The sequence below is a fragment of the Neurospora crassa genome, linkage group III (assembly GCF_000182925.2).
Source record: "Neurospora crassa OR74A linkage group III, whole genome shotgun sequence".
Lineage (NCBI taxonomy): Eukaryota > Fungi > Ascomycota > Sordariomycetes > Sordariales > Sordariaceae > Neurospora > Neurospora crassa.
Window position 1 is genome coordinate 1393990 of NC_026503.1, and position 24820 is coordinate 1418809.

General features: G+C 53.3%; 9 protein-coding genes across 12 annotated transcripts; 4 read left to right on the top strand and 5 right to left on the bottom strand.

The window, feature by feature from the left end:
• Nucleotides 1–8: 8 nt before the first annotated feature.
• Nucleotides 9–3071, bottom strand: NCU06430 (capsule-associated protein CAP1). Its single transcript, XM_952228.2, has 2 exons — nucleotides 750–3071; nucleotides 9–680 (listed from the first exon to the last, which is right to left on the bottom strand). Exons 1-2 carry the CDS (start codon nucleotides 2555–2557, stop codon nucleotides 629–631), a joined length of 1860 nt encoding a protein of 619 aa, XP_957321.1. The 5' UTR covers nucleotides 2558–3071; the 3' UTR covers nucleotides 9–628.
• A 204-nt stretch (nucleotides 3072–3275) lies between these two features.
• Nucleotides 3276–4773, bottom strand: NCU06431. 2 transcript variants are annotated; one of them, XM_011395609.1, is made up of 3 exons: nucleotides 4642–4773; nucleotides 4225–4409; nucleotides 3276–3952 (listed from the first exon to the last, which is right to left on the bottom strand). In XM_011395609.1, exons 2-3 carry the CDS (start codon nucleotides 4355–4357, stop codon nucleotides 3693–3695), a joined length of 393 nt encoding a protein of 130 aa, XP_011393911.1. In that variant the 5' UTR covers nucleotides 4358–4409; nucleotides 4642–4773; the 3' UTR covers nucleotides 3276–3692. The 2 variants fall into 2 exon arrangements, with proteins under 2 accessions (XP_011393911.1, XP_011393910.1); XM_011395608.1 differs by having other exon boundaries at nucleotides 4225–4773.
• Nucleotides 4774–4877: 104 nt separating this feature from the next.
• Nucleotides 4878–6303, top strand: NCU06432 (40S ribosomal protein S12). The gene is made up of 4 exons (XM_952230.3): nucleotides 4878–5103; nucleotides 5331–5646; nucleotides 5708–5799; nucleotides 5859–6303. Exons 1-4 carry the CDS (start codon nucleotides 5101–5103, stop codon nucleotides 5889–5891), a joined length of 444 nt encoding a protein of 147 aa, XP_957323.2. The 5' UTR covers nucleotides 4878–5100; the 3' UTR covers nucleotides 5892–6303.
• Nucleotides 6067–7147, bottom strand: NCU06433. 2 transcript variants are annotated; one of them, XM_011395611.1, is made up of 4 exons: nucleotides 6811–7147; nucleotides 6594–6696; nucleotides 6239–6422; nucleotides 6067–6146 (listed from the first exon to the last, which is right to left on the bottom strand). In XM_011395611.1, exons 1-3 carry the CDS (start codon nucleotides 6943–6945, stop codon nucleotides 6268–6270), a joined length of 393 nt encoding a protein of 130 aa, XP_011393913.1. In that variant the 5' UTR covers nucleotides 6946–7147; the 3' UTR covers nucleotides 6067–6146; nucleotides 6239–6267. The 2 variants fall into 2 exon arrangements, with proteins under 2 accessions (XP_011393913.1, XP_011393912.1); XM_011395610.1 differs by having other exon boundaries at nucleotides 6094–6422.
• A 951-nt stretch (nucleotides 7148–8098) lies between these two features.
• On the top strand, nucleotides 8099–9424 carry NCU06434 (hypothetical protein). The gene has a single exon (XM_952232.2). The coding sequence runs from the start codon at nucleotides 8241–8243 to the stop codon at nucleotides 9000–9002; it is 762 nt and encodes a 253-aa protein (XP_957325.1). The 5' UTR covers nucleotides 8099–8240; the 3' UTR covers nucleotides 9003–9424.
• Nucleotides 9425–9571: 147 nt separating this feature from the next.
• On the bottom strand, nucleotides 9572–13044 carry NCU06435. Of its 2 annotated transcripts, XM_011395612.1 has the most exons (3): nucleotides 12613–13044; nucleotides 10227–12399; nucleotides 9572–10122 (listed from the first exon to the last, which is right to left on the bottom strand). In XM_011395612.1, the coding sequence occupies exons 2-3, from the start codon at nucleotides 12378–12380 to the stop codon at nucleotides 9940–9942; spliced, it is 2337 nt and encodes a 778-aa protein (XP_011393914.1). In that variant the 5' UTR covers nucleotides 12381–12399; nucleotides 12613–13044; the 3' UTR covers nucleotides 9572–9939. The 2 variants fall into 2 exon arrangements, with proteins under 2 accessions (XP_011393914.1, XP_011393915.1); XM_011395613.1 differs by lacking the exon at nucleotides 12613–13044 and having other exon boundaries at nucleotides 10227–12499.
• Nucleotides 13045–13716: 672 nt separating this feature from the next.
• Nucleotides 13717–16546, top strand: NCU06436 (hypothetical protein). Its single transcript, XM_952234.3, has 4 exons — nucleotides 13717–14313; nucleotides 14375–15642; nucleotides 15694–15795; nucleotides 15850–16546. Exons 1-4 carry the CDS (start codon nucleotides 14095–14097, stop codon nucleotides 16202–16204), a joined length of 1944 nt encoding a protein of 647 aa, XP_957327.3. The 5' UTR covers nucleotides 13717–14094; the 3' UTR covers nucleotides 16205–16546.
• A 287-nt stretch (nucleotides 16547–16833) lies between these two features.
• On the top strand, nucleotides 16834–21509 carry NCU06437 (hypothetical protein). Its single transcript, XM_952235.3, has 2 exons — nucleotides 16834–17558; nucleotides 17885–21509. Exons 1-2 carry the CDS (start codon nucleotides 17481–17483, stop codon nucleotides 21191–21193), a joined length of 3387 nt encoding a protein of 1128 aa, XP_957328.2. The 5' UTR covers nucleotides 16834–17480; the 3' UTR covers nucleotides 21194–21509.
• Nucleotides 21510–21548: 39 nt separating this feature from the next.
• NCU06438 (DNA repair helicase RAD25) lies at nucleotides 21549–24645 on the bottom strand. Its single transcript, XM_952236.2, has one exon. It carries the CDS (start codon nucleotides 24409–24411, stop codon nucleotides 21823–21825), a length of 2589 nt encoding a protein of 862 aa, XP_957329.1. The 5' UTR covers nucleotides 24412–24645; the 3' UTR covers nucleotides 21549–21822.
• Nucleotides 24646–24820: the final 175 nt, after the last annotated feature.

The following is a 24820-nucleotide window of genomic DNA, read 5'->3' on the forward strand; positions in this document are numbered from 1 at the left end:
AGTTGAGGTCTGCTCAAATTTTTTTATTTTTTATTTCTTTTAAAGGAAATAACATAACTAACAGGTATGACATATGGCTTAAAATGCTCTAATAACACTCTCTGTTTGTCATCTTCTTCACCGGCTTACATACATGCATGAACAGTGAGGGACAGTGTTTAAACTTTAGAGAACATACCAAGCCAGCCATATTAGCCCATAGCCACGGCTCCTCTTACTGGTGTCCATCATATGTGCCCATGTACACATGTACATATATCTCATGTCTAGTAATTACATTAATTCAAGGTCCCCAGAAAAAAAAGTTACACCAGTTGTAAAGTATGGAAGTAGGTACACGCAGTTTAAAAAGGTTAAGTGTGCTAGGTTGCCCGGCGTTCACAGGTTCATATATGTGGCCGCGCGATTTTTTGTTTAGCTTGGAGGTTTTGGCCCATCGCCATATCCACGAATTCATGTCGGGGCGTGATATTCACGTGTTAGAGATAAGAAGGCGAGATGCTGCGATGGTCAACGCTGAGGGTGGTCTCCATTATGCCTTGTGGTGTTTTAGTCTTCCTCCTCCTCTTCTCTTTTTTTAGCTTCTTACAGTTTGCGTTTGCGGACTCCCCTCTGATGGAAAGTTTCTTCATGGAAGGAAGCCGATGTTCTCTCTGTTATCGTCAATAACACGGCCGTATCTGTTATCCAAACGTTAGCATGCCATCCAACCAACCTCACAGATAAAAGGGGGGACAGAAAGCACTTACTCCAGAAGTAACCTAAAGAACCACGCCTCCATATCCTCATGTCTCAACACCTTATTCGCCCACTCCCTCCCCTGAATCGCCACGCGCTCGGCCTCCTTCGTCCCCTGACTAACTGTCGCGCTCTCCTCGCTGAAGAACCGGACCGTCTCCAACCAGTCCTCTCCCTGCGTGCTCAGCGGGATGAAGTGCGCCCACGGCTTCAGCCACTCATAATGCCACTCCCTGAAAATGGCCCACTTGTACACCAGACTCCTGCTCTTGAGGAACGCATAAAACCGACCGGAAAACGCATTTCCGTCAATGTCCAGCACATGCTTGTACTTGAACGCATCCACCTGCTCGGCGTACGACTTGACCTCGAAGAATTCACGCTGCGCGTCGCAGTCGCCCGGGTCGCACTGGCCGATGTGCGAGAAGAACACGTTGATAATATCGCGGTAGTCGGACCGCGATACCTCGTTGACCACCCAATCCGGGTTCTGCTCGTTCTTGCCCTTGTTCACCAGCACTTTCGCGGTGTCGCGCTCGTTGATCTTCTGCACGAAGCGCTGACGATGCTGGCGCCGCCACCCCCCGTTGCGCGAGAAGCCGCCGGTGGTGGAACCGCGCCAGTACAGCTGGTTGGCCTTGTCGTCCCAGAGCGGGTCCTTGCCTTCTTCGTAGGGGACCTTTTCGTACCAGTACCAGGGGGAAGGGTACAAAATGTCGGCGTACGAGGAAATCTTGCTCTGCGAGAAGATGGGGAAGAGATCGTGCACGACGTTGTAAGCGTTGGGGCGGTCGAAGAAGCCGAAGGTGGTGGAGAGCGAGGGCGAGAGACAGACGTCCGACATGGCAGTCCAGTTGTATACGAAGCCGAGCTCGCCCAGGCCGAACTGGCCGACGTCGTCGAGCCGCTGGGGCTTGTCGGCGCCTTCTTCGTCGATGAGGCGAGCAGGACTGTCGGCCGGGCAGCTCATGCGCGAGTGCGTCCATGTGGGCTGGTGGGCGAATACGTTGAACCGGGTGAACTTTTCCTCGGAGAAGCTGCCGGTAGGACTGAGTCCGCCGTCGGGATCGCGGGTGAAGTCGTTTCGGTAGGCAGACCCCTTGTTCGCCGCGGGCATGTTGACGTTCTTCGCCCGCCCAACCAGCCGCGCCATGTCCTCAGCGGGAACGACGACGCGCGGCTCGTCGTGGATGTTGAAAGCCAGGTCCATATCCGGTAGCCACTGCTTAAACTTCTTCATCATGCCCTTGGTCGCCTCGACCTGCCACTCCTGTCCGCCACGGACGTAGACGATCTCGCCGTCACGGATCTGGAGGCCAATAAGGGCGTTTCCGTCGAATCCCAGGGCTTCCTTAGCGCGCATGCGGATGGTTCTTGGCGAGAGTCCCCAAAAGGGGGTGATGAGTTCGTGGATCATGTCGAATTCGTCGACGAGCTGGACATCATGTTCCTTGGCGAAAGCCCACCACTTGTCAAAGTTGGGGGGTGGGGGCAGTCCGTACCGCCTGCGGTACTCCTTAACGGCTTCCTTGAGGGTACGAGACTGACGGGTCTTGGTAGCTTCGAGATCGCGCTCGGCGTCGATGGTCAAATGCCATATTGGGTGGGAACCTTTCGGGGCTGGTTTGGGAGGTCGGATCGCGGCCGGTTTGGACTTGAAGTCAATGTTGTGGTGCGGGAGATGGTGGGCGCCATTCTGGTAAGAGTCTTTCAACCTCTGTTGCCCTTGGCTGAGGGTCGAGGAGGAGGTGAAGAGCGAGTAGATGCAGAAGAAGATAAAGACGGTTCCCACCAGGATCAAGAGCTGGCGGGACCGCATCGTGTCAGTATTAAGTAGGGTAGGTCGGTCGGTCGGTCGGTCGGTCGGTCGTTACGTGGCGTAGCTTGCTCTTCCCATCGGCTATGCTCGTCCAAATTCTTTACTGCCGATGTTGCTGGTGTAGAGATGGAGGTTCGAACTCCAAATTAGAATACCGAGGGGGAGACTTCTGAAGCTTCGTAGCGCCCTCTTTCAACAAGCGACAAGTCGGTCACAAAAAAATTGGAACTAAAGTGTTTATCGTTGTCTGTGACAGTGGTGTTGAGCTGCCCAATTGCCCGCGGTTGGCATTGCCGCGGACGAACAGTGATATGGCTTGGCTCTGTAGGGTAAACCCAAAGCTCAAGAAATTGGTTGGTTCGGAAAAAAAAAAGAAAAAGAAGAAAACAAGAAAAGAAAAAACCACGAGAAGCGGAAGAGTGGCCTGTCACAGCATCTGGAAAGTGTCCTCTTCCACACGGATTAAACTGCACCTGAAGAATGAAGATCCCCGAAGTGCCTGTGTGCCTGTTTCCTGTCCGTTTCCTAATTTTGGAGTACATAACCGAGGTGACCCAGGTACCCCAAGATGGACATCTAAACGAAGTGGCGTACTTGATGCGGGCGTCAGGGGCCAAGGAGGGGCGGGCGGTGGGTTAGCCTTAACTACGGGTACCTGACCAGACTCGGGCGGTGTCTAGAATCAGCAGGGATCTGCATCTCCAGGCCAGCGCAAGCTCCACGGCTTCAGGGGCAGTGTTACGCGTCGCCTTGATGCCCGGTGCTGGTTGAACATGAAGCAATTCCCATGTCAACGTGGTGCGGCTGCCAAACACACTGACGGCAATCCACTCTTCTCAGCTTCGTGGTTTCTCCTGTCCGAAACTTCATCCAGCTGCTTAACATACACTCAGTTTTACCACGTCGCTTTCATCTACACGTCAGGTTCATTTCATCACATCACTCGATTTTGACATCAGGTTGAACGGAGATTGGTGGAGGAACCAGCTCTTCAATTTTTGAGGTGGGTTATATGCTGCAACATTACTTGCAGAGACCAGACAGAGGTATCATCCTCCCATCGACTTCCCCAACACCCAAAGCGTGGCTTGCTAGAGATCCTCCTCATTCCCGACTTTAAGCGAGAAACATCCGCTTAGTAGAAGAAGCCGATGATCTTGCCGGAGACGTGCTTGCGACGGGCCTCCTCGTGGTCCATGATACCAGCAGAGGTGGTGAGGATGACGTAGCCGAACTGACGGGCGGGAAGGAGCTTGACAACCCACTTCTCGAGCTCAGCGAGGCGGACGTTGTAGCGGGGAGAGATGACACCGCACTTGTTCATGCGGCCGTTGAGCTGGACAACGATCTTGCCGGAGCGGTGGTCATCGACCTCCTCGAACTCGCCGATGTAGCCTGAAGGACAAAAATGTCAGTGAAATGTCGCGACAGTTTAAACATTAGATATCATTGGTGACTCCAGTAACGTGTAAGACTCTCGCATTTGATATATCGGCGACTTAAAAGACTAAGATCGTGGAGCGTAGTGAGACCTCGGCCTAGTTATACGCCGAATGGTGTGGTGAATATGGAAGTGACGGGGGGGATGTTCGATTGCGAGTCTGTCCACGGTTCCCTTCGTCGTTTGCCAATGATATCTGACAGTCGGGTTTGCGATTCGAACATACCGTGCTTCTGCATGACCTGGAGGAACTTGATGATGACCTTGGAAGAAGGGCGGATCAAGACCTGGCGCTTGCCGGCCTTCTCGGCGTTGTTGATGCTGTTGAGGGCATCGTGGAGAACGGAAGTGCGGACCATCTTGACGGTTTGTTTGAGGAGATTCTCAAATCGGGAATGGGATCAGAGGTATCTGCCAGATCCATGCATGTTAGCCTTCGAGGCCCCGTGAGCATGGAGAGTGCCCTCTGGAACAACGCAGTAAAGGTGTCCCAAGGGTTCTGCCCGCTCAGTTGCCGACGAGGAGAAGCGTATCAGTGGTCGTCGACTTTCACCATCGCGAGCTGATTGCTTTCCTGGGCCTTTGCGAAGGGCATTATCCTGTTGTCGAGGACATTCTCCGGCGTCGTAGTAGTTTCACATACCTCGGTGATGGGCTTGATGCTGAGAGGACGGACAAGCTAGCAGGTGAGAGGGGAAGAAGCCGTCAAGGTCGCGATGGTCTTTTGTTGGAAAATTTCGAGCGGGCGGGTGGATTCTGTGGTGGTGGTCTGTGCTTTGTCATGCAAAAAGTGCCCCGTGCGAATGCCCTAACGCCGAGTAGCTGGGCTACTCTTGGCGCTCGTCGGCCCGGCAGAGGTGCCCTTCAGGCGCATCACACAAAATTTCGGAATTTTGGAGCGACGGTTTCGCGCTGGCGGTCGGCGTGGTGTGGGGAGGTGGTCGGTGCGCGCACATAATTTCTGTCCAGAGCTTTTTGCTCTTCGCGGAAAGACGAGACTCGCAGGCCCCTCTCGCTTCCCCCGATCACCACCCATTGAAATACTTTCTCCATTAACTCTTCGAGGATCGTATCCGACAACAACCCCAAGCAAATCGCCAAGATGGTGAGACACCCGTCCCGTCCCCTACGTGCGAGCTGAAGTGTCGCCGTCGCGACCGTCGATTCGATATCCTAGAACCGATTACATCTCGAAAGAAGAAGCATGACGAACTAGGCATACTCGACATCGACGGCGCCGAACGCCCCGACATCTTCAGTGCGACACGACCCGATTACAATGAGGAAGCAAAAGAACACTCCCGCTAACATGGTCTTTTTGTGGAATTGTAGTCGGACGTAGAAGAGAACACTGTCCCCGCCTCCGAGGAGGTTGAGGTTTCCGCCGATGCTGCCCCCAAGGGCCAGATGAGCGTCCTTGATGCCCTCAAGGGTGTTCTCAAGATCTCCCTCATGCACGACGGTCTTGCCCGCGGTCTCCGTGAGGCCTCCAAGGCCCTCGACCGCCGTGAGGCTCACATGTGCGTCCTCAACGAGTCCTGCGAGGAGGAGGCCTACAAGAAGCTCGTCATTGCTCTTTGCTCCGAGCACAAGATCCCCCTCATCAAGGTTCCCGATGGCAAGCAGCTCGGCGAGTGGGCTGGTCTCTGTGAGTACACCTGTTAATCGAACAACATATCTTGGGGCGATCTCGCTGACTGTGCTACTAGGCGTCCTTGACCGTGAGGGTAACGCCCGCAAGGTCGTCAACTGCTCTTGCGTCGTTGTCAAGAACTGGGGTGAGATGTCCTCCGAGCGTGAGGTAAGAATTATACCCGAGTCTGCTGTTTAGCCACAGTGTACTGACAAACGACACTACAGATCCTCCTCAACTACTTCCAGACCGAGCAGTAAATTGGCGATTCGCATCTTGGCGAGGCGGAACACCTAGGGATGGACAGGCTGTAGACGCGTCCCAGACATTGGCTCTAACAAGCCCTGTGTCTGGTTGGACGTACGCTTGGGTAGACCTTACCGACTGGCACAAATGCTTAGAGCAGGCCTTAACTGGCTTCCCTGCAAGGGGCAATAAACAACGTAAAAGGTCCAAAAACTGCTGGCCAATTCTTGAAGTGACTCTGTATGAATCGCGTTGTCATGCGTGAAATCCTGCAATTTGTATGCCATTGTCAATGGCGTCACAAGCCCATGGGAAGAGCAAGGACTTGTTCTCCAAATGGGGAATGGAAAAGGGGACTAACACCCAAAGGTTGTAGTATGCATTCTTATATCATTTTTTACCCTCTACCATGATGATGTGGTAGCCAAATTGTGTCTTGACCTCACCAATCTTGGGGCTACTGGTGCTGCTGGTCTCCAAAGCAAACGCAACCTTTTCAAACTCGGGATCCAAGGTGCCCTTTTGCTTCCAACCCAAACTTCCGCCTATAATGTTCCGTGTAAGTGAGTGAGTGACATTGACTGCAAAAAAATGAAAACCCATAACGATCCGCCAGAACGGCCCAAAAAAAAGGACAATGGGATGAACAACTGTGAAACAGCCCGCTACAATGCCACTCAACAAGAAGCAGACAAAGGAATAAAGAGGTATCTCACCAGTCCTCGCCTTATCCTCACTATATTCCCTAGCAACCGCACCAAAATCAGCTCCATCGCGGATCTTGGCCAGCGCTTCTTCCTTCTTGCCATGTTTCTCACACTACAGTATACAGTCATCATCAGTAACCGCCCGCATGATACACCACTTCGACAAGAAGCGAAAGTAGACAGGAGCCAACTGAAGGGCGACCTAGATACTGGGAAAAGCACTTACCAGAATATGCCGAACGTTAATCGACTGAGCACCCTTGCTGGCCTTGCCGGCGTCCTTGCCCGCATCTTTGTTGCCTGCGTCCTTGCCGCCTTTGCTGCCGGAGCCGGAACCGGAGGCTTTCTTGTCCTTGCCCATTCTTAATTTTGGATATCGCGTCGGTGATGAGAAGCTGCGAAGAATAAAGAGCGGGTGAGGGACTGATGAGTTGAGAGAATAGGCGGCTTGATGTTTCAGGTGGTGATGATAAGTTTGCAGACTCCAGCTTCCGTGGTGAGATGATGAAAATGGAAGTGGGGTTGCGTTGTGAGGATGGAAGTAGCAGCTTGAAGCGACAAGCTGACCGTGTTTGGGTCGGGTGGTGGGAGGAATTGGAGAGGAGGAAGGCTCTACAGAACCCTAACCCTGGTTGGAAGGGGGTTGCCCCTTTTCAACGTCACTCCGGCTGTCACGAAGATGGACACTACGGAATTCGAGACGAAGGATCAGCTTGGTCATGGCTGCATTTTCTTTCATGAGTTAATCTTATTTGTGCTTTTTACTTGTTCTCTTGTTGTTTCTGAAATGATCCAGAGAAGAGGCAGGAACCTGGGACCTGGAACCTCGGCAGAGAGGGAGGAGGGGGAAGGAATAGACTGGAAGGAGTCACAGTCGCGAAGTTCGCACTCGGGAGGTCAAAGATCTTAAATAGATTGTCAACAGTCACGATTCCAGAGAGATGTGGAAAATAGTCTGCCGTAGCTCCCCCGTCTGTTCTCCTGGTTGCCATCAGCGACCCGAATGATAGGTGATCATGTGTCGCAACTGAACGTCGACAGCGATTTTATGCTCTTCCCAAGCTTACTGCAACCATATTTACGCAAGAACTTTCTTATTTGACTGCAGAAGTCATATTGTAGAGCTTGCTTATCGAGGACTAACAGGCGACGTCCGGAAGGCATGAAAAATACTACTCGGCAGGCGTAGTCGCTGAGATCCCGCTCCCGCCCATATACGCAGCATATGTTGTTTGAAAAAAGGAAGTGGTGATCTGAAAACCCAAGGGCGTATTTCTCCTTCCAGATGTGAAGTGACAGAATGAAGCCATGACGGTGAAGCGACTTCCACGTTTCTTTGCAGCGTGGAGTTCAATGATACACGCAACATCGTACCTGTTGTGCTTTCTCTTCTCGAGTTCGGGAATGGAGTACCCAACGAGCGTCCCGCATCTAGTATTTATTCTTCGCTGCCGCCATGTTCCGCATTCTCTTGTTTCTCTTCTTCGTCTTTCACAGCTTTCCATACTTACTTCATCCACTCCGTGCACCTCACAACTACTCTCACCTCACAACTTACTTTGCTTCATTGTTACTTCTCTCGGTCTTGTACTCCCTTGCTTGAGTAATCTTACACACATCTACCTCCTTTACCCAGACACCAACTTCCACGTCACAATGGGCTCAGACAGGCGCAAGCAATGGGCGAAGAAACGCGAGACGAGCGAGGCCAAGGTGCTGGCAGAGAGAGAAGCTAGCGCCGCAGCGCGCGAATCAGAACCTCCCATCCCAACGCCAGATCCATCCGCAGATGACGAAAGCACAACAACGACGGAAAACACAACAACATCCAAGGTGGACGAACTCATGCAAACGTACCACAACAGCAAGATGGGCGAGCAAAAAGACAATGCTCTCGCCTACATATTGTATGCTGCCGGGGACGAAATGTGTGCATACTCTTCCACGACCGACTGGAGACTACAACGTGTCATTCGAGCCGTCACCGCTGTACTCGAAGACGTCAATACATTCACCACTACCGAGGAGAACGAAAGCCACCATCTGCAGCGGCGGTTCCAGTCCAGATCCGAAGGAAGCGCGCTGCCTCCCCATGTCCATATCCACTCCGAGGTTGTCGGGGAAGCTTCGAATAGTCCAGTCCTCCGTTGTCTGAACCAATACCCAAAACTGGACAGCGAATCCTACGCGTGGCAACCGTGGTATCAGGGGCTCTACGGGGCGTATCATGAAGATTGTGCGGCGGGCCTTGATCCTACCAATCACACCCATGCTTTGGCGGCGTGGAATGCAATCTTGGACAAGCTGCCGCCACATGTGTTGGTGACGCTCATGAGCGAGAAACCCTTGGACCCGGAGCGGCCGGATCCGAGTTTACTGTTGACTGCTTTGGACGAGTATTCCGTTCCGGGAATGTAATTGAAGCTCAGGCGTCATGCTTGAGTTTTCATTTCGTCAGCTTCTGAGTGGTGATGCAGGGACAGGTTGGAACGGCATTGTTGATTTCACTGCGAGGAAGGTTGTTGGGCTTTTGGTTTGGAGAGGATTTTGTTTCTGGCTTTCTGGTTTGCCGAATTTGTGGTTGAGGTCGAGAGTATCTCTGAAACAGGCCATCTGGTATTGGGAGCATTAACGACGATGGTGGATTTGACATTCAACTTGAAGATACCCGTCGCCAAAATCAAACGGTGATTCAATGATCTAAGGAGTATGGATGAGAAACAGCAACAACCAGCGAAACAGCGATTATTGAGATTAGTCAATAGTTTCACAGCATCATAGAAACCATCTCCCAAGTAACAAGATTGCCCCGGGAGATTCAACGTGTCTTCCGATTAAACCAACTTCCTTTTACCTTATCTCGTTTGTGAGTTGTGGGGGACGAGACAAGTGAAGAAATGCGATCACTTGTAGTGAGCAGCAATGAAACCAAACGCGCAGTATAGGTTTTTTTTTTTTTTTTTTTTTTTTTTTTTTTTTTTTGGAGGTTTGGAAGTGCCCTGAAGATGAAAGTGTAAGATTCCTACCACAGCCGAGGATACAAGCAGATGTTTGATGAATGGGTCTTTTGCTTGTATTATACCAGACATGTCCCATCTTCAAAAATGCATGATGCTTTGACGACCACCAAACACAAGCCCCCTTTCCCTCCCCTCTCCTCCCATTATGTAATATGACTATTGTTGCCCCTTTCTACCTCCAAGCCACTAGAACAGAACTAACCGAGACAAACAAATGCACCGCGTCTGTTTAAATCCAATCCAATCCAAATATAACTCCCCTTCTCCACCTAGTATAGTACTCTTCCGCAATGCATCGCATCTGTGTGTATATATAATTATCCATGATCTACTACTCATTCCTTGAAAGCACCCACATCTTTCAACGCACCCGCTAGCCTTCTATAATCTCTCAGCAAATCCAACACTTCGCCTATCCGCAAATCGGCCGGGTTCTGCACCTCCATGAACCGCTTGATGGGCGGTTCGATCTTGGGGATTTCCTTTGGTGGGAGCGCGGGGGCTAGATCGGGGAAGGCCTGTGGATTTTGGGATATGTTAGTCTTAATCGGTGTTTGTATCGCGGGGGAAGGAAGATATATTAATTTAAAAAAAAAAAAAAAAAAAAAAAAAAAACACTAACCGTAGCTAAATCCCCGCCATCCGCCACCGGCGTCCCCTTCCCTGGCACAGGCGGCATCTCCTTGTCCTTAGCCACAGGCGGAGGGGGTGCTGCCGATGATGGTGTGGACGGTGTGGTCCTGCCAAAGCTCCTCAGTCCGCTGATACCCTGCGAAAACCTCGCCATCGGATTAAACGAGCTGCTCAGGTTCCTGACGGAATCAATGAGTGCTGGATTCGACGAAGCGGGAGGCGCCGATGCCGAAGTCGGAATAGGGGTCGTCGCAGTGCCCGTCGTAGTCGAACTTCCTCCTTCCTTTGATTCCTTTGATGATGACCCACTACCACCACCGCCGCCGCCCATCCCAGCAGCCACAGCCGCAGCCGCTCTCTCCTCTACCGTTGGCCGCTTCCCTGATCCCGAAACACTCCTCGTGGTGCCCGCGCTGTCGGCGCTGGTATCCCTTGTTGCTGATGATGCTTTTCTCCCGCCGATGATGCTCAACACCCTATCATCCGCTGACCTGCTGGGCGTGTTGGACCGCTTTAGTGGATGCAGACCTTCGTCAGGCGTGTGCACCGAGCTAGCGGCGCTCCTCACGCTTGCACTCCCCGCCATGGAATTGCCGTCATCTTCAAGAAGAGGAGGCGGTGGCGTGCCGATCAGCTTGCGCGCATCTTCAAGTGTTTTGGGCACGATGGCCTCCTGGTGCTCGCGCATCTTGCCAACAAGGAACTTGTAGCTATCGCCTAAGCTGATGCCGATAGTCTTGAGGCTCTGGTCGGCCGTGGTGAAGACGGCGTCGCTGGCGGCGTTGAAGGCCTGTGCCGGCTGCGTCACCAGATCACTAAGCCGGCGATCACGCAGCCGCACGGCGTGGCGGGAGAGTGGTGGCTTAAGGCTATTGTTGGACTCGGATGATGGGCTGGGGGTGGCGGAGACTCCGGCAGAGTAGGCGGGAGGGAAAGTCTCTGCCCGGGGTAGGGAGGAGCCGGTGGGAGTCTTGGCGGGTCCGGTGGGAGCTTCATCGGCGCGGAGAGTGGAAAGGTCGACTGTTTCCAGGAAGCTGATGGCGGCTTCGAGACAGGTGAGACAGTAGGATGACTCGCCCACTAGTTTGGGTTCCCAGCGGAAGCGCTGGATGAAGTTGACGTCGCTTATGACGTTGAGGTTCTCGGGCGGAAGGGTGATGAGGGTGAAGATGAGCATCGGCATGAGCTCGTCGGCGGATGAGGAAGGGTGGAAATGCGAGAGAGTGTCGATAATGGCTTTATGCGCTGCCTTGAGATGGTTCAGCTTGCCCAGGGGATACCGCGACTGGTTCATCAGTATTAACTCCTTCCTCGCCCCTTCCAGCCAGTCCCTGACCTCTTCTGTTCTCTTGGCAACGGCTTCGGGGTCGCTTTTGTCGATGTCGCCAATGTCCACTCCCAGATCGCTGGGGCCGATGCCTACCACGGCCAACGCGGCAGTTTTTGATCGGAGCTTGTCATCCTGCGCTTCGTCCTGTGTGGTGTGATGGCGGTAGATTCTTCCGTAGATGCCTTCGCAAAGCCTCCTCTCTACAGCTTCCTCCAACAGTATCCGCTGCTGCTCCAACGCTTTCCTTGCCTTCCTACGTTCGGCGTATTCTTCGGGTGTAAGCATTTCCGAGTCCCGCCTTGAAAGTCCCGCCTTGAGCTTTTCCTTGCTGCTGCTGCCCAGCTGGGCAGCCTTTTGGCGTAGTATACTGGCCGCGGACTGGCGCGTGCCCGAGGTAGATGCTGCAAAGTCATCGCGTTTTTGTCGAGTGGCTAGACTGTCGATATGGGTCTGGATGTGGGAGGCGGCAGTAGCATAAAAGTCTTGAAATCGCTGAGAGAGCGAATCGATGTTGGGCGGTGCTGGGTGCACCTTTGCGACTAGGCCGTCGATGAAGCTATCTGTCAGGGCGACCAACTCGATGGGGAGTCCTTCCAGATCGATGGACGACCTCGGGGGCTCCAAGTCCAAGCTGACTCTGCGTTCGAACGTGTCGGGCATCTCGGAAGTGTCTTTGACGGGGGACTGTATCGTGCTCGCTCTCTTGGGGCGCGTGATGTCTGGAGGCGTGGAAGGAGGATCGAGGCGGGTGAAGGAGCGAGATGTCCGGAGAGGACTCAGCCGCGGCGGCGGGTTGTTGCTACTGAAGGACATGATAATACCGCTTGTCTCACTGTTGTATTGGTTTGAAGTTAGAAGTGTAGGTCTCTAGGAAGCGAAGGTGAAGTGCGACGCGCAACGTATTGGGAGCCGGGACTTCCTAGACATTGCTGTGATGAATGACTCCACAGTGGAGAAATTGACGATAGACGAGGTGCTGGCAGACGATATGATTGACGCCGGGGGACACATCATGACATGGATAGTGGAATAGGGCAGTACTTACACCCAAAGCAAAAGACCAGTGCATGAGATTTCGAGACAGTTTGAAACAACAATGTTGGATCCGGCTGAAGGGGAGAAGTAATCAGAGTCGGGTGTGCCAGATTGAGCAATAAATCATCAAGTCATTCTAGATCCATGTATGTAGTTTGATATTGAGACGAGGGGACCGGGGGGGTCAAAGTGGTGATGTTAGCTAGAGGTATGGAGGCCTGGGCTTGTTGTTCTACCATTCGTGCTGAAATAAGTAGTGTAGTGAGAACGTGCAATACCAACAACCTAAGCAAAAAAAAAAAAAAAAAAAAAAAAAAAAGAACTTGAAGCAGGCTGGATGTAGAATCAAAGAGTATGAAGGCCGGGGGCGCTTGATGCTTGAGTCATCAAAACATTATCCATAGTTTGATGATTTTTCAACGGTCCAGACATCGAATGTTCGAGTCCTGAACATGGAAGTTCATGAGTTTGGGAGATGCCTGACGGATGGAGACGACGGGAGATGTGTGTCTCTAGGGTCCGAGCTAGGCGACTTCTTGCAGAGTGGAGGTGCAGTGGTGTTCGGTCTGCCACTGCAGCTCGGGTGGAATGACATTCATGCTGGCAGATAGCGACTCCACCTGGCAGATATCAGTGTCAAGGAAACTGAAGAGGGAAAAAAGACACTTCAGTTGCTACCTCTAGGTGATCAACAAACTAAACTTATCCAAAAACAACAAAATCAGATGATGTTGTATCTCATGGCCAAGTACATTGAAGAAATGCAATGTCCCGCTCTGGACTGCATGTCATGGATGTCAAGGTTACGATTTCCAACGTCCATGTGTCGATCTCGACCACTTTGACTCCAACTCTGGCTCTCATGACAGACCCTAACCCTGACTTGATCAAAGAGTGACCGACAGTGAGTGACAACGCATGGTGCATGCCACACCATCTGCACGTTTGCGCCCCCAGTTTCCACTTGTTGTGGGGAAGGAAGGCAGTGAGTGCCCGTGTTATCGCTGATAAGGAGGGGAACCTTGAGAGGTACCTATGGTAGGTCCATACGCCTTTCCGCCATCGGCCGTTGGCATTGAGTGGCTGCGATCGTCATCACTGGCTGTCCGTCAATCAACGATTCCGGTGCCAACACGCTATCTCTCTGTCGCAGGTGACAGGCAGGCACCACTGCACCGCAGCGAGACGTACGCCACGCGGGAGGTCATTCTCCCTCTACAACTGTGACCAACCTCAAACCACCCACTGCACCCATAGAAGCCGCGGACCGCCATCCCGTCCCCCAACACGGCAACCTCGATTACTCCCGCCTTACCACATCCATCAACTGACCTCGCTTTAACTGACAACATCCCCTTGTTCGACGGCGGCGAAACGGGCACGTTCGACACCTTCTCTTTTATCATCCTCTTCGTTTTCTTCACTTTTCCAGGTTATCTCGTACATCTCCAACCCCATCTTCAACTGGCCACGACCGCCACCTCCTCTCAACATGTTACCCTCTGGGAAGAGGAAAGCGGATGCATTCAGTTGCACATCCGCCGCTAGAGTCACCGCCAAACTGGCCTTGTCCTTTCTCGCTCTCTCGACAACACCACTCGTCAACGCTTTCTCCTACGAAGAACCCAACGCGCAGATAGTCTTACCAATCGATGCATCACCGATAAAGCCACTTCTACCCGAGCCTCCAGCACCGGCTGAGCACAAATTCGTACGTCCCGTTTGTTTTCGTTATCAAGAAGCGACCACTAACACAGATTCGCCACCGATAGACACTCCGACACATCTACCACCACGGTACCTACGAACACCCGACACTGCACCGCAAAAAGGATGTACCCGCACAGAACGCCGACGTATGGCTAGCGGCCGACGATGAATATGGCCAGGAGCGCATCGGAACCCTCAAGGCGCGCAGCAGCCCGGTGCGGATACAACGACTTGCCGACCGGAGGCCTAGTGTCGTAGATCCCATGGTCGCTTATGCACGGCAACAAGGCTACGCTTCCGTCCTATCACCCGAAGCATGGACCATGGACGAGGTTGCCGGACCTGATATCACGGATAAAGACACCATCATATCGTTGGCGCTCATGGCTGCTGACGCCTACGTTCAGACTCCGGATGGCGCAGACTGGGAGGATGTTGGGGCCCCGTTCAACAGGAGCCTCGATTTTGGATGGGAGGGTGATGGACTTCGGGGCCATGTGTTTGCCGATGAGACGAATTCGACCATCGTTATCGGCCTAAAGGGAACATCGGTTGCTGTCTTCGACGGTGACGGCACCACCACCAACGACAAGGTCAACGACAACCTCTTTTTCAGTTGTTGCTGTGCTCAACAAGGACCCTGGACCTGGCATCAAGTTTGTGATTGCGCGACAGGCACTTACTCTTGCAACAACACCTGTGTCGTACAGGCATTGCGCCAAGAGAACCGCTATTACCAAGCTGGCCGCGAGCTCTATGCGAACGTCACTGAGCTTTACCCCGACGCCAACGTGTGGATTGTCGGGCATTCGCTTGGGGGAGCCATGAGCTCTTTGCTTGGCTTGACTTATGGTGACCCGGTTGTGACGTTTGAGGCAGTCCCCGAAGCTCTCCCTGCCAAGCGTCTGGGACTTCCTATCCCCCCTGGATCGGATCCAGATGCGCCTCAGACCCGAGAGTACACGGGAGCTTTCCACATTGGTCACACAGCCGATCCGGTGTACGTCGGTACCTGTAACGGAGCTACCGCAACGTGCGCTATTGGCGGATATGCAATGGAGTCAGCTTGTCACACCGGCCGGGAGTGTGTCTATGATACAGTTGGCGATTTGGGCTGGCGTGTTGGCATTGGCACCCATAAGATTCGTGTGGTTATTTCGGATGTCCTCAGGAAGTATGAGAAGGTCCCCGAGTGCAAGTTTACACCGGAATGCAGAGATTGCGGAAATTGGAAGATGTATGAAAGCAATGGAACCGAAACCACAACCACCTCGAGCACGCCTACTTCAACTTCCATGACCCGGACCCGGACTGAAACCTGCAAAACTCCGTAAGTTTAATGATATTCCCTAGTATTTGCAAGTATGCTAACAAGTGGCAGGGGATGGTGGGGATGTTTGGACGAAACCACTACCACAACTGGGATGGCAACCACGACGACAAGCGAAATGCCCACAACCTCTACCACTACGTGCCACACTCCGTAAGTAGATTACTGAATAAACCTTGGCATCAACGTTGCTAACCTTTCAAACAGTGGGTGGTTCGGTTGCAAGGACAAGACTACAACCTCGACCGCATCAACAACAACAACTCCTATCGCGACAACAGCAACAACAACAACAACAAGCAGTACCACATGCCTAACTCCCGGAAAGTTCTGGGGATGCTATGATAAGACTGCAACGACGGATATCGGATCACCATCCACTTCGACAGAGCTTACGATTACTTCAGCCCCAGCCCTGCCGAGCTCGGTGCTTACCCCGTCAGCAACGGCTACTCCGCCAGAGGGACAGCCTGACGATAGCGGTAAACGTTGCCGTGGCAGGACATGGTACGGGGTGTGCAAGGACTATGAGGGCGGTGAAGGGCCCGTTAACGATCTATAACGATAATCATGGTGATGGGTAAGGTATTGGCGTTCCTTTTTTTGTGACATTATTTTAGGTTTTTGGGTATGACCATGGGCGCGAGTTGGGAATTTCAGGATGAAGGGCTGTAGTTTGGCACAACAGGCAGATACATACATACGCTAGAGAAGCACACACACAAGCACACACTGTGACAGAGAGGAAATACGGGCGTCTTGGAGGTATTATTATCACATTGCATCAGCAGCAGATTTCTTATCATTCTTTTTAAGACAACTGATACGTGATCAAGATGTCATCGGATGCAAGTAGCATTTGGGTAGTTAAACGCCGTGGCAAATGTAACAATGATGGGCTGCGCAGACTTAAAGTACTGTTCACAGCCACGTGAGGGAAACCATGGAAAGCCAAGGAAGACTATGCTTCGGTGTGGTTGCATGTCGTAACATGTCTTGCTCACACGTGTGTATTTCCCTGCTGGGCGAGAACGCTGGTGATTGAAGCCGTCATTCGTCCATTTGTTGGTTGCGGGAGGGGCGTGTTCTGGGTCGGGTGCTGTTAGTTGCGACATGCATAAGAGAGATGCCATGCCTGGCCCGCAGCGCAAACTCAGCGGTCCTATGCCCTATGGGTTATAGCGTGCATCACCCCGTACTACCCGTATCGACCAGAGCCCCACGCAGCACACATCGTTCCAGTGCCAGGATCGCGAACGCTGCCGCCGTCGTTCCCTACTCGAGCCACTGCCAACCTCTCATTTGGCTTGTATCGTGTTGGACCGTAACCGGGTCTCGTGCCGGTTACAACGCATACATCACTTTCTTTTACTCAATCACTATACTTACCCCATCTCTTGGCAGGTGTACCGATCTATTCCTAACTAGAGGCATCATCACCATTTCTTCACCCTTCTCATGTTGCGCCGAACCCTTCCCTGGATTACACCGTCTGCCTGCCTATACTCGAGATACAACCCGACGGTTTGCGCCGACGCCACCGCCGCGCTGCTTGAAAGATTCCAGTGACCTTCCCCCCCAAACTTATACGACGACATCCCGAGAACAGAGTATACGACGACAGACTCGGCTCGGAGAAATAAGCGAGGAACATAACTACACGAAACGACGACGACGCCTTGGTTACGGACTGCCTCCAAAGCTAAAGTTGGAAGAAGAGGAGGATACAGGAACTGGACTACTGAACTCGGGACGAGGAACGAAAGGTTACCATACCCGCTCGCTGCGCGCGCTCGGTCACGGTTGACGGCGAGGGGAAGCCGAGTTAGGTCTTCAGGATGATGGAAACACCTACTTCTTCGAGCATCAAGAAGGCGGCTGCCTCCGTGAATTTGGAGTCGGAGTTGACTTGCTCGGTGAGCCACTCTTTCTTTTAATAGTCTTCCTTAGTTTCAAAACTTTGGCTGGTTCGGACGGAATGATATGCCATGATGCCATCTGTCACGGTCCGTCCCCTGTGTGGGATCTGCCGGGCCATGCGCATCAGATTGCGCCCAAGCCATGTGTTCGCCATGTGTTTCCGTCCGGCAGCAACAACAACAACAACAACAACAACAACAACAACAACATCGGACGAACTACTCACCCTCTCTCCCCCCAACTTCCATGCCCAGTCCATACAACCAACTACACACACATTTTCGCTGGAAAATAATCACTAACAACCTCAACCCTACAACAGATCTGCACCGACCTCCTCTACCAACCCCTCACCCTCCTCGACTGCCTACACACCTTCTGCGGCGCCTGTCTAAAAGAATGGTTCGCCTCCCAAGCCTACCGCGCCGAAAACTCTCCTCTCCCACCGCCACCGCCCGCGGAACAACACAAGGTCTTCACCTGTCCAGCCTGCCGCGAGCCTGTGCGCGACACCAAGCACGATGCGCGCGTCGTCACCTTGCTAGAGATGTTCCTGGCCATGAACCCCGAGCGAACAAGGGCGGAGGAGGAACGCAAGGAAATGGATGAGAGGTATCAAAAGGGGAGTAAAGTGCTGCCGAGGATCAAGCGGTGGGATGACAGGACGGAGGAGGAGAGGAGGCTGGATGAGGAGGAACGGAGGGTGTTGCATGAGGTGCAGGAGATGAGTTTGAGGGAGGCGTGGGCGGCTTTGGAGGCGAGCAATGGGAATGGTAGTATGTTAGGGACGGGCAGTGCGTCGGGGAGTATGGTGGGTATGGTAGGGGGAAGCGGGAGTGCGGTTGGGGGTTCATCGGAGAGGAGGAGGAGGGCATCACTGGCACCACATTCATCTCATCAGGGGAGGACGAGTAGGGATGTGAGTAGGAATAGGGCCTCGGGAAATGGAACTGGGAGTATGGTGGGCAGGGATCGAGAGAGAATGAGGGATTCGTCGGCTGCGCCCAGCAGTAGCAGCAGGATACGAGCGCATAGCGCGACGCTGCATCCGGAGAATTATTATGCAGAGGAGAGGAGGAGGCTGAGGAGTGAATCACGGCAACGAGAGGCGGAAGAGCGGTCAAGGCAGCTTGAACACCAGTCATCTCTCAGGTCGCTGATCAGCGCGGATGACCTGGGCGATATCGATATCGAGCGGGAGGTTGAGGAGTTTGCGCGACAGATCCAGGAGGAAGGGCTGCTGGATGGACTGGATCTGGATAACATCGACTTGGACAACAACGATGAGCTCAGCAAGAAGATCATGGAGGCGTACAGGAGACGGCACAGGGAGAGGATACGGGCGATTGCGGAGAGGAATGCAAGGAGGAATACTACTGCCAGTACGACACAACCATATAGGCCGGAGCCGTTGACGATCTCGAGGACGAGACCGCCATCGGATCACGCTTCGCACCCAGCGAGCGTACGCAGTGGGGTTTCACGGTCGAGGGAACCAAGTGCCAGCAGTAACGAAGAACGGCATCGATATCCTCCATCCGCGGGTTCGGCGCATTTGGAAGTTCAGGGAGCTTCGAGAAGGCGAAGGACGACAAGCGGTGGCAGCCGGAGTTCGACCATGCCAGTCCCGTCACAAGGCGAACAACCACCTCCCCGTGTGTCAGCCCACCACCGTTCACAGACCGAAACTACGCAGCCAATCAGACCAAGCGCGGGAGTGGTCATGGAGACACGAAGCTCCAGTTCACCAACCATCAGCAGCAACCCGCTACTGACAACAACCACGGCAAACTCATCAGACATGAGGGCACTGTCGTTCAATGCTCGAGTGGCGGGGATAGGGGGCATACAACCACACACGCAAACAGACGGTTCTTCGGATTCTGATAATTCAGGGAGGAGAAGGACAAGGACGACCACTGATCGACGACCTTCTGGACAATCAGAACTTGCTTCCGCCTCGTCGGTACCCAACTTTGTATCAACCTCGGGCCCCGTAAGCACACATCTGGGCAGCACACCACCAGCACAGCCACCGCCCAGCATGCCGCGTTATCCGGAACCTGTCATCAACTGCAACGGCTGCGGCATGGAGCACATCGAGTATAAACTTCACTTCAACTGCTCCATCTGCCACAACGGCGACTGGAACATTTGTCTCGACTGCTGGCGCAAGCGCAAAGGATGCCTTCATTGGTTCGGTTTCGGCTACGCCGTCTGGCACCGATGGAACAAGATCAAAGCAAGTCACCCAAACCTTCCTCCTCCGCACCGGCTGATCGCCGTCCGGTACATGCCGCCTCCCAAGCCAAGCGACACCAGTCCTCGCGCCCGCAGTCTAGCCAACCCTCTCGACCGCCTTCAAAGCGGTACGTTCTGCTGCCGCTGCTCTGCTTTTGCCAATGAGTGCTACTGGCGCTGCGAGTTCTGCAATGAAGGCGAATGGGGATTCTGCAACAACTGCGTCAACCAGGAAAAAGCATGCTCGCACCCCTTGCAAGCCCTTACTTATATACCTCCATCTTTGTCCGGCTCTCCCAGCGGCACACCACCAGCTGATTCTGCGGAATCAACCAGCCCACTCGCAAATCCATCAACAACAACCACAACCCGCTCCCGCTCCTCTTCCATCTCCCGCCCCTCATTCCTGTCTCTTCCACCCCCCTTCTCAAGACCTAACCTCTCCGGCCCTGCCACCGGCGCTTACAGACCTCTAACCTTCTCCCCGCCCTGCGAACTCTGCTCCGTCCCCATTCCTCCCCACGAACCACGCTTTCACTGCCCCTCTTGTCCATCCAAACACACGCTCCAGCCACGGGCAGGCGAATACAACCTCTGCCAGGGATGCTACGACTCGCTAGTCCCAAATTCCGTAGCCGAAGAAAACGGTCCCCGCGGCTGGCGTCGCTGTCCACCCGCCGGCCACCGCATGACCATCGTTTCCTTTATTACCGACGACCGAACGGGCGTTGAAAGGAGGAAAGTGTTGAACGAGATTGTCGGCGGACACCGCCTAAAGATTGAGAGTTTCCTGCTCGGGGGCGTAAGGGGAATGCAAATTTGGAGTTGGCAGCATGACGCGGAATCTTCGTCGTCGCCACTACTACTACCCTCTCCCACTTCCTCCCATGCCTCCCATACCTCGCATACCTCCCGTCGTGCGTCCTCATCCTCTTCCAAAGCAGACCAAGACGACACCAACGACACCACCAACAACGACAACGAAGATGAAGACAAGCAACCCAACCAAAAATTCCTCCTTCTCCAACGTCTAGTCTCCCTAGACGTCTCCCACCCCGCCATCTTACCCGACCATTCCCCCTCAGAGGAAGACCCGTTATCCCCATCATCACCACTTTTCTCACCAACCTCACCAACATCGCCTACCTCCTCATCAGCACCCCACCACCACGGCCGACTAACAACAACCGACCTGTTCCCACCCGATGGCGGCACGGGAACACGCGTGGTTGCCCGGTTTAGCTGGTACCGATCTTCCCCGGAAGCCAAGAACGAGCTGATTTTCCCCAAGGGGGCCGAGATCACCGAGGTGGAAGGGCTGAATGAGGAGTGGGGGGTGGGTTGGTATATGGGTGAAGTGGGATTGTTTCCTAGGGGGTATTGTATGTGAGGTGAGGTGATTTTTTTGCCGTTTGAAAACACTGTACATTACATTACTGTGAATGGAATGGAAGGGTATTTGAAACGGACGGGTTTGGTGAGATGGATGGATGGATGGATGGATGGGTAAATAGAGGGAGGTTGATGATGGAATGAAGATGATGAGAACATGAAGATGAAAGCTTGAATGATACTGGTACTACCCTACCTACTGATCACTAGCTAATTCATAATGAGTGAGTGAGTGAGTGAGAAGGCACTTGTTGAAAGTTAGGTGACATATCAAACTTGTGTGAATTAAGGTGCATTCATCCATTGAGCAAGGCAATTAATATATTTGTGTTATGTTCAAAAAAAACCCTTTTAAATTGTATATTACGATTTCGTGACCATCCAAATGAGTGCCACAATATGACACTGATAATATGGATGTCTTAAGACTACTGCTTTTTCCGTCTATGGAGAACGATTACACACCTAACCATAAATTCCAGTTTAACTTTCCGGAAAGTGGATATATCTCCTTATAGCAATGAAATTTCTTCGCAGGCTTTATAAATACGGACGGACGATGCAAAATGAGCGCAAAAAGAGAGAGGGAGAATACAAGTCAAAGACCCCAAATCAAGACGGTTTCTTCTAGCCCTGTCTCGCCAAAGCCCGACTCCTCTCCTTCTCCCTCTGCAGCTTCTTGAAGAAGGCGCTCTGCTCCGCCTTGGCGGCACCCTTCTTCTTCAACCCCTTATTCGCCGCCTTGTTCTGCTCAATGTACGCCATATCCTGACCACCACTGAGCTCGCCCAGGGTTCCAGCCATTCTCCGAACCGCCGCCGCTCTGCCCTTTGCGCCACCCCTTCCGCGCCCGACCTTACCAAACAGATCGTCCGTCTCGACATCATCCTCGGCGCCCTTTTCATTGTCGACCAGTGTGCGCTGCAGCAGCTCGCGCCGCTCCTGCGCCGTGGCGAAGGCCAGGTCGGGCGTGTTCTCGATGTTGGCCAGCTGCGTGATCACCTTGAAGGCGTAGCCCTGGTCGACCAGGAAGGCCTGGCGCTTGGACGAGTAGTACATTTCCTGCGTGTCTTTGGACACGAGTGAGTAAAAGAAGGCGTTGAAGCCGACGTCGTTACGGCGCTTGGCTCGGAGGATACGGCCTAGGCGCTGGGCTTCCTGACGACGGGAACCGAAGTGGGAGGAGATTTGGATGAGACAGGTGGCTTCGGGCAAGTCGAGCGAGGTGTCGCCGATCTTGGAGAGGAAGAGCGTGTTGACTTGCGGGTTGTGCTGGAAGTTTTCGAGCACTTGCATGCGCTCGGCTTGGCCGGTGCCGCCGTAGATAAAGACTTTATTTAGCTTGAGGGCGTATTGTTTTAGTGAGTACAGCTCGTCGGAGAAGACGATGATCTTGTCGCCGCGGGCTTCGTGGTAGTTGATCAGGTACTGGCAGGCCTGGAACTTTCGGGGGTTCATGGCGTAAAGAGTGCGCTTCATGCGCGAGTTGGCACGAAGATACTCGTCGTAGAACTCGGTGGGCATAGGACACCACACCTCTGCGCACTGGACCTTGGCGATGTGACCCTTTTCGGATAGCTCCATCCAGTTGGCCTCGTAGAGCTTGGGGCCGATTAGGAAGTTCAAGTGGGAAATCTTGTCGTCTTCTCTGAGCAGGGTGGCTGTGAGACCCAGCTTGGAGTGCGACTTGATGGAAGAGATAACTCTTCGGAAGACGTCGGCAGGGACGACGTGGACCTCGTCGAGAAGCATCAGACCCCATTCACGACTCTTGAGGAAATCCATCATCTTCTTGGAGTCGTGAGATCGTTCTCGGTTGTTGGTAACCATAGAATATGTAGTAACAATGATACCCGTATTACCAGAGAACTTGTTCTTGCTCTCAGCGGTAAAGACGGCAATATCGTCGGGGTTGATGTTGGACCACTTGAGGAACTCCTGGCGCCATTGCACGACGGACATACTGCTGGTACACAGGACGATGACACCCTTTTTGATGGTGCAGGCAGCCGTAATGCCGACCAAGGTCTTGCCTGCACCGCACGGCAGAACAATGATGCCACTCTTTGCTCTGCCGTTACCAAACATTTTGCTGAGACTCTGCTCCTGGTACGGACGAATCTGTGTGTTTGGTCGCAGATCGATTTCCAGATCCGCGTTATTAGAGTCGTTCCTGAAGTCGTACTCCTCCAAGATGGGAAATCCTAGGTCAAGACAGCGTCGTTGGACAATCTCGACGGCGGTTTCGGGGATCTCAAAGGCATGGACGGCGTCCTTGTCGTCCTCGTCGTCTTCCTCATTGATGGCTGCGTAGAGGTCTGCCTCGTTAGTCGCCGCAGCGTCCGCGGCCCCATCCTCGGCAGTCTTCTTGTTGCCAGACTTGTTGAGGCCTGCCTGGTTCACACCGGCGGCATCTTTGGTGCCGGGGATGACCAGGCCGCCCATGGTGGGCGCATAGGAGGTGGTAATATCACCGGAGCCCTGGACACGCCACTTTCCGATTACTTCATCGCGGAGCAGCTTCTGCAACAACTCGGCATCCGAGCTTTCTACAAAGTACTTGTTGTTATTCAGCACGAGTTTCACCTTGCCGTAGCTCTTTGTGCACGACTCAATGAAGAGACGAATGGACTCGGGCAGGGGGGTCTTGAGGAAGCGATCCAGGGTGTCTATAATATCCTTTGACTGCAGGCCAATGGACACACCAGCGTAGAGACTGTGGGCGGTCAACTGATACTCATGCAGGAAATGCGGCCGTGACTTGGGCTCGGCAATGGTGACGAGGAAGTCGGTGACGCGGTCGGCGTCCGGGCTGAACTTCTCGAGTATGATGGTGCCCTTCTCCGGGTCGATCCACAGCGGCTTCTGGTCGTGGTCGGGTTTCAAGTTCAGATACGAAAAGTCGCGTTTCCCGCTGCCAAAGAACTGGGTGGCGCCGTCACGATGACTGCCGCCACCGTCCTGTCGGGCCTGGAAACGGCTACTATCGACGGCCCATGTATTGACGAACTCGTCGGCCTCGCGGGCAATCACCTCCTCTTTCCTCTTGATGACCTCGTCGACGTCGTCGTCGTTCAAATCATCATCGCCGTCCGACTGGAACGAGCTCTCGAGGCTGCGGGGAGTCGCGGGGCCGGGAGTGGACAGGGCCGAAGTGCGGCCAGCTTTGGCAACGCCGGCCTGGGGGGCGCCGACCGCTTTTCGCTTGGGCGGCATTATGTGTATGACGAAAACGTGATCTCCTTTCTTTCTTTCTTGTCTCTGCTCTGTTTTATCTATTTCTAGCAGTTTCAGTTCTAGAAGGATGGATTAGCAGGCGGACAAATGAAGAATGCCAGTGCAGTGGCAAAAAAAGAATACAAGGTTGAAAGGATGGGAGTTTGAAATGGATGATGAAATTCCACTTTGTCTTTTGTACGCTACGGTAGATACCTGGCTCTACAAGCAGAGGTATTGTAGGGTACAAGTACAGCAGGCCTAGTTTGCTTACACTGCGGTTCCTGTCCTGTTATGGAAATTGTTAAGGCGATACCGTAGGAGCCGGGCGCCCGAGCCGCTGTGACAGCAAGGCCGACAGGGGCCAGACACGCTAGTTTAGTCATCAGCCACGCTTATTTTGTGGGGA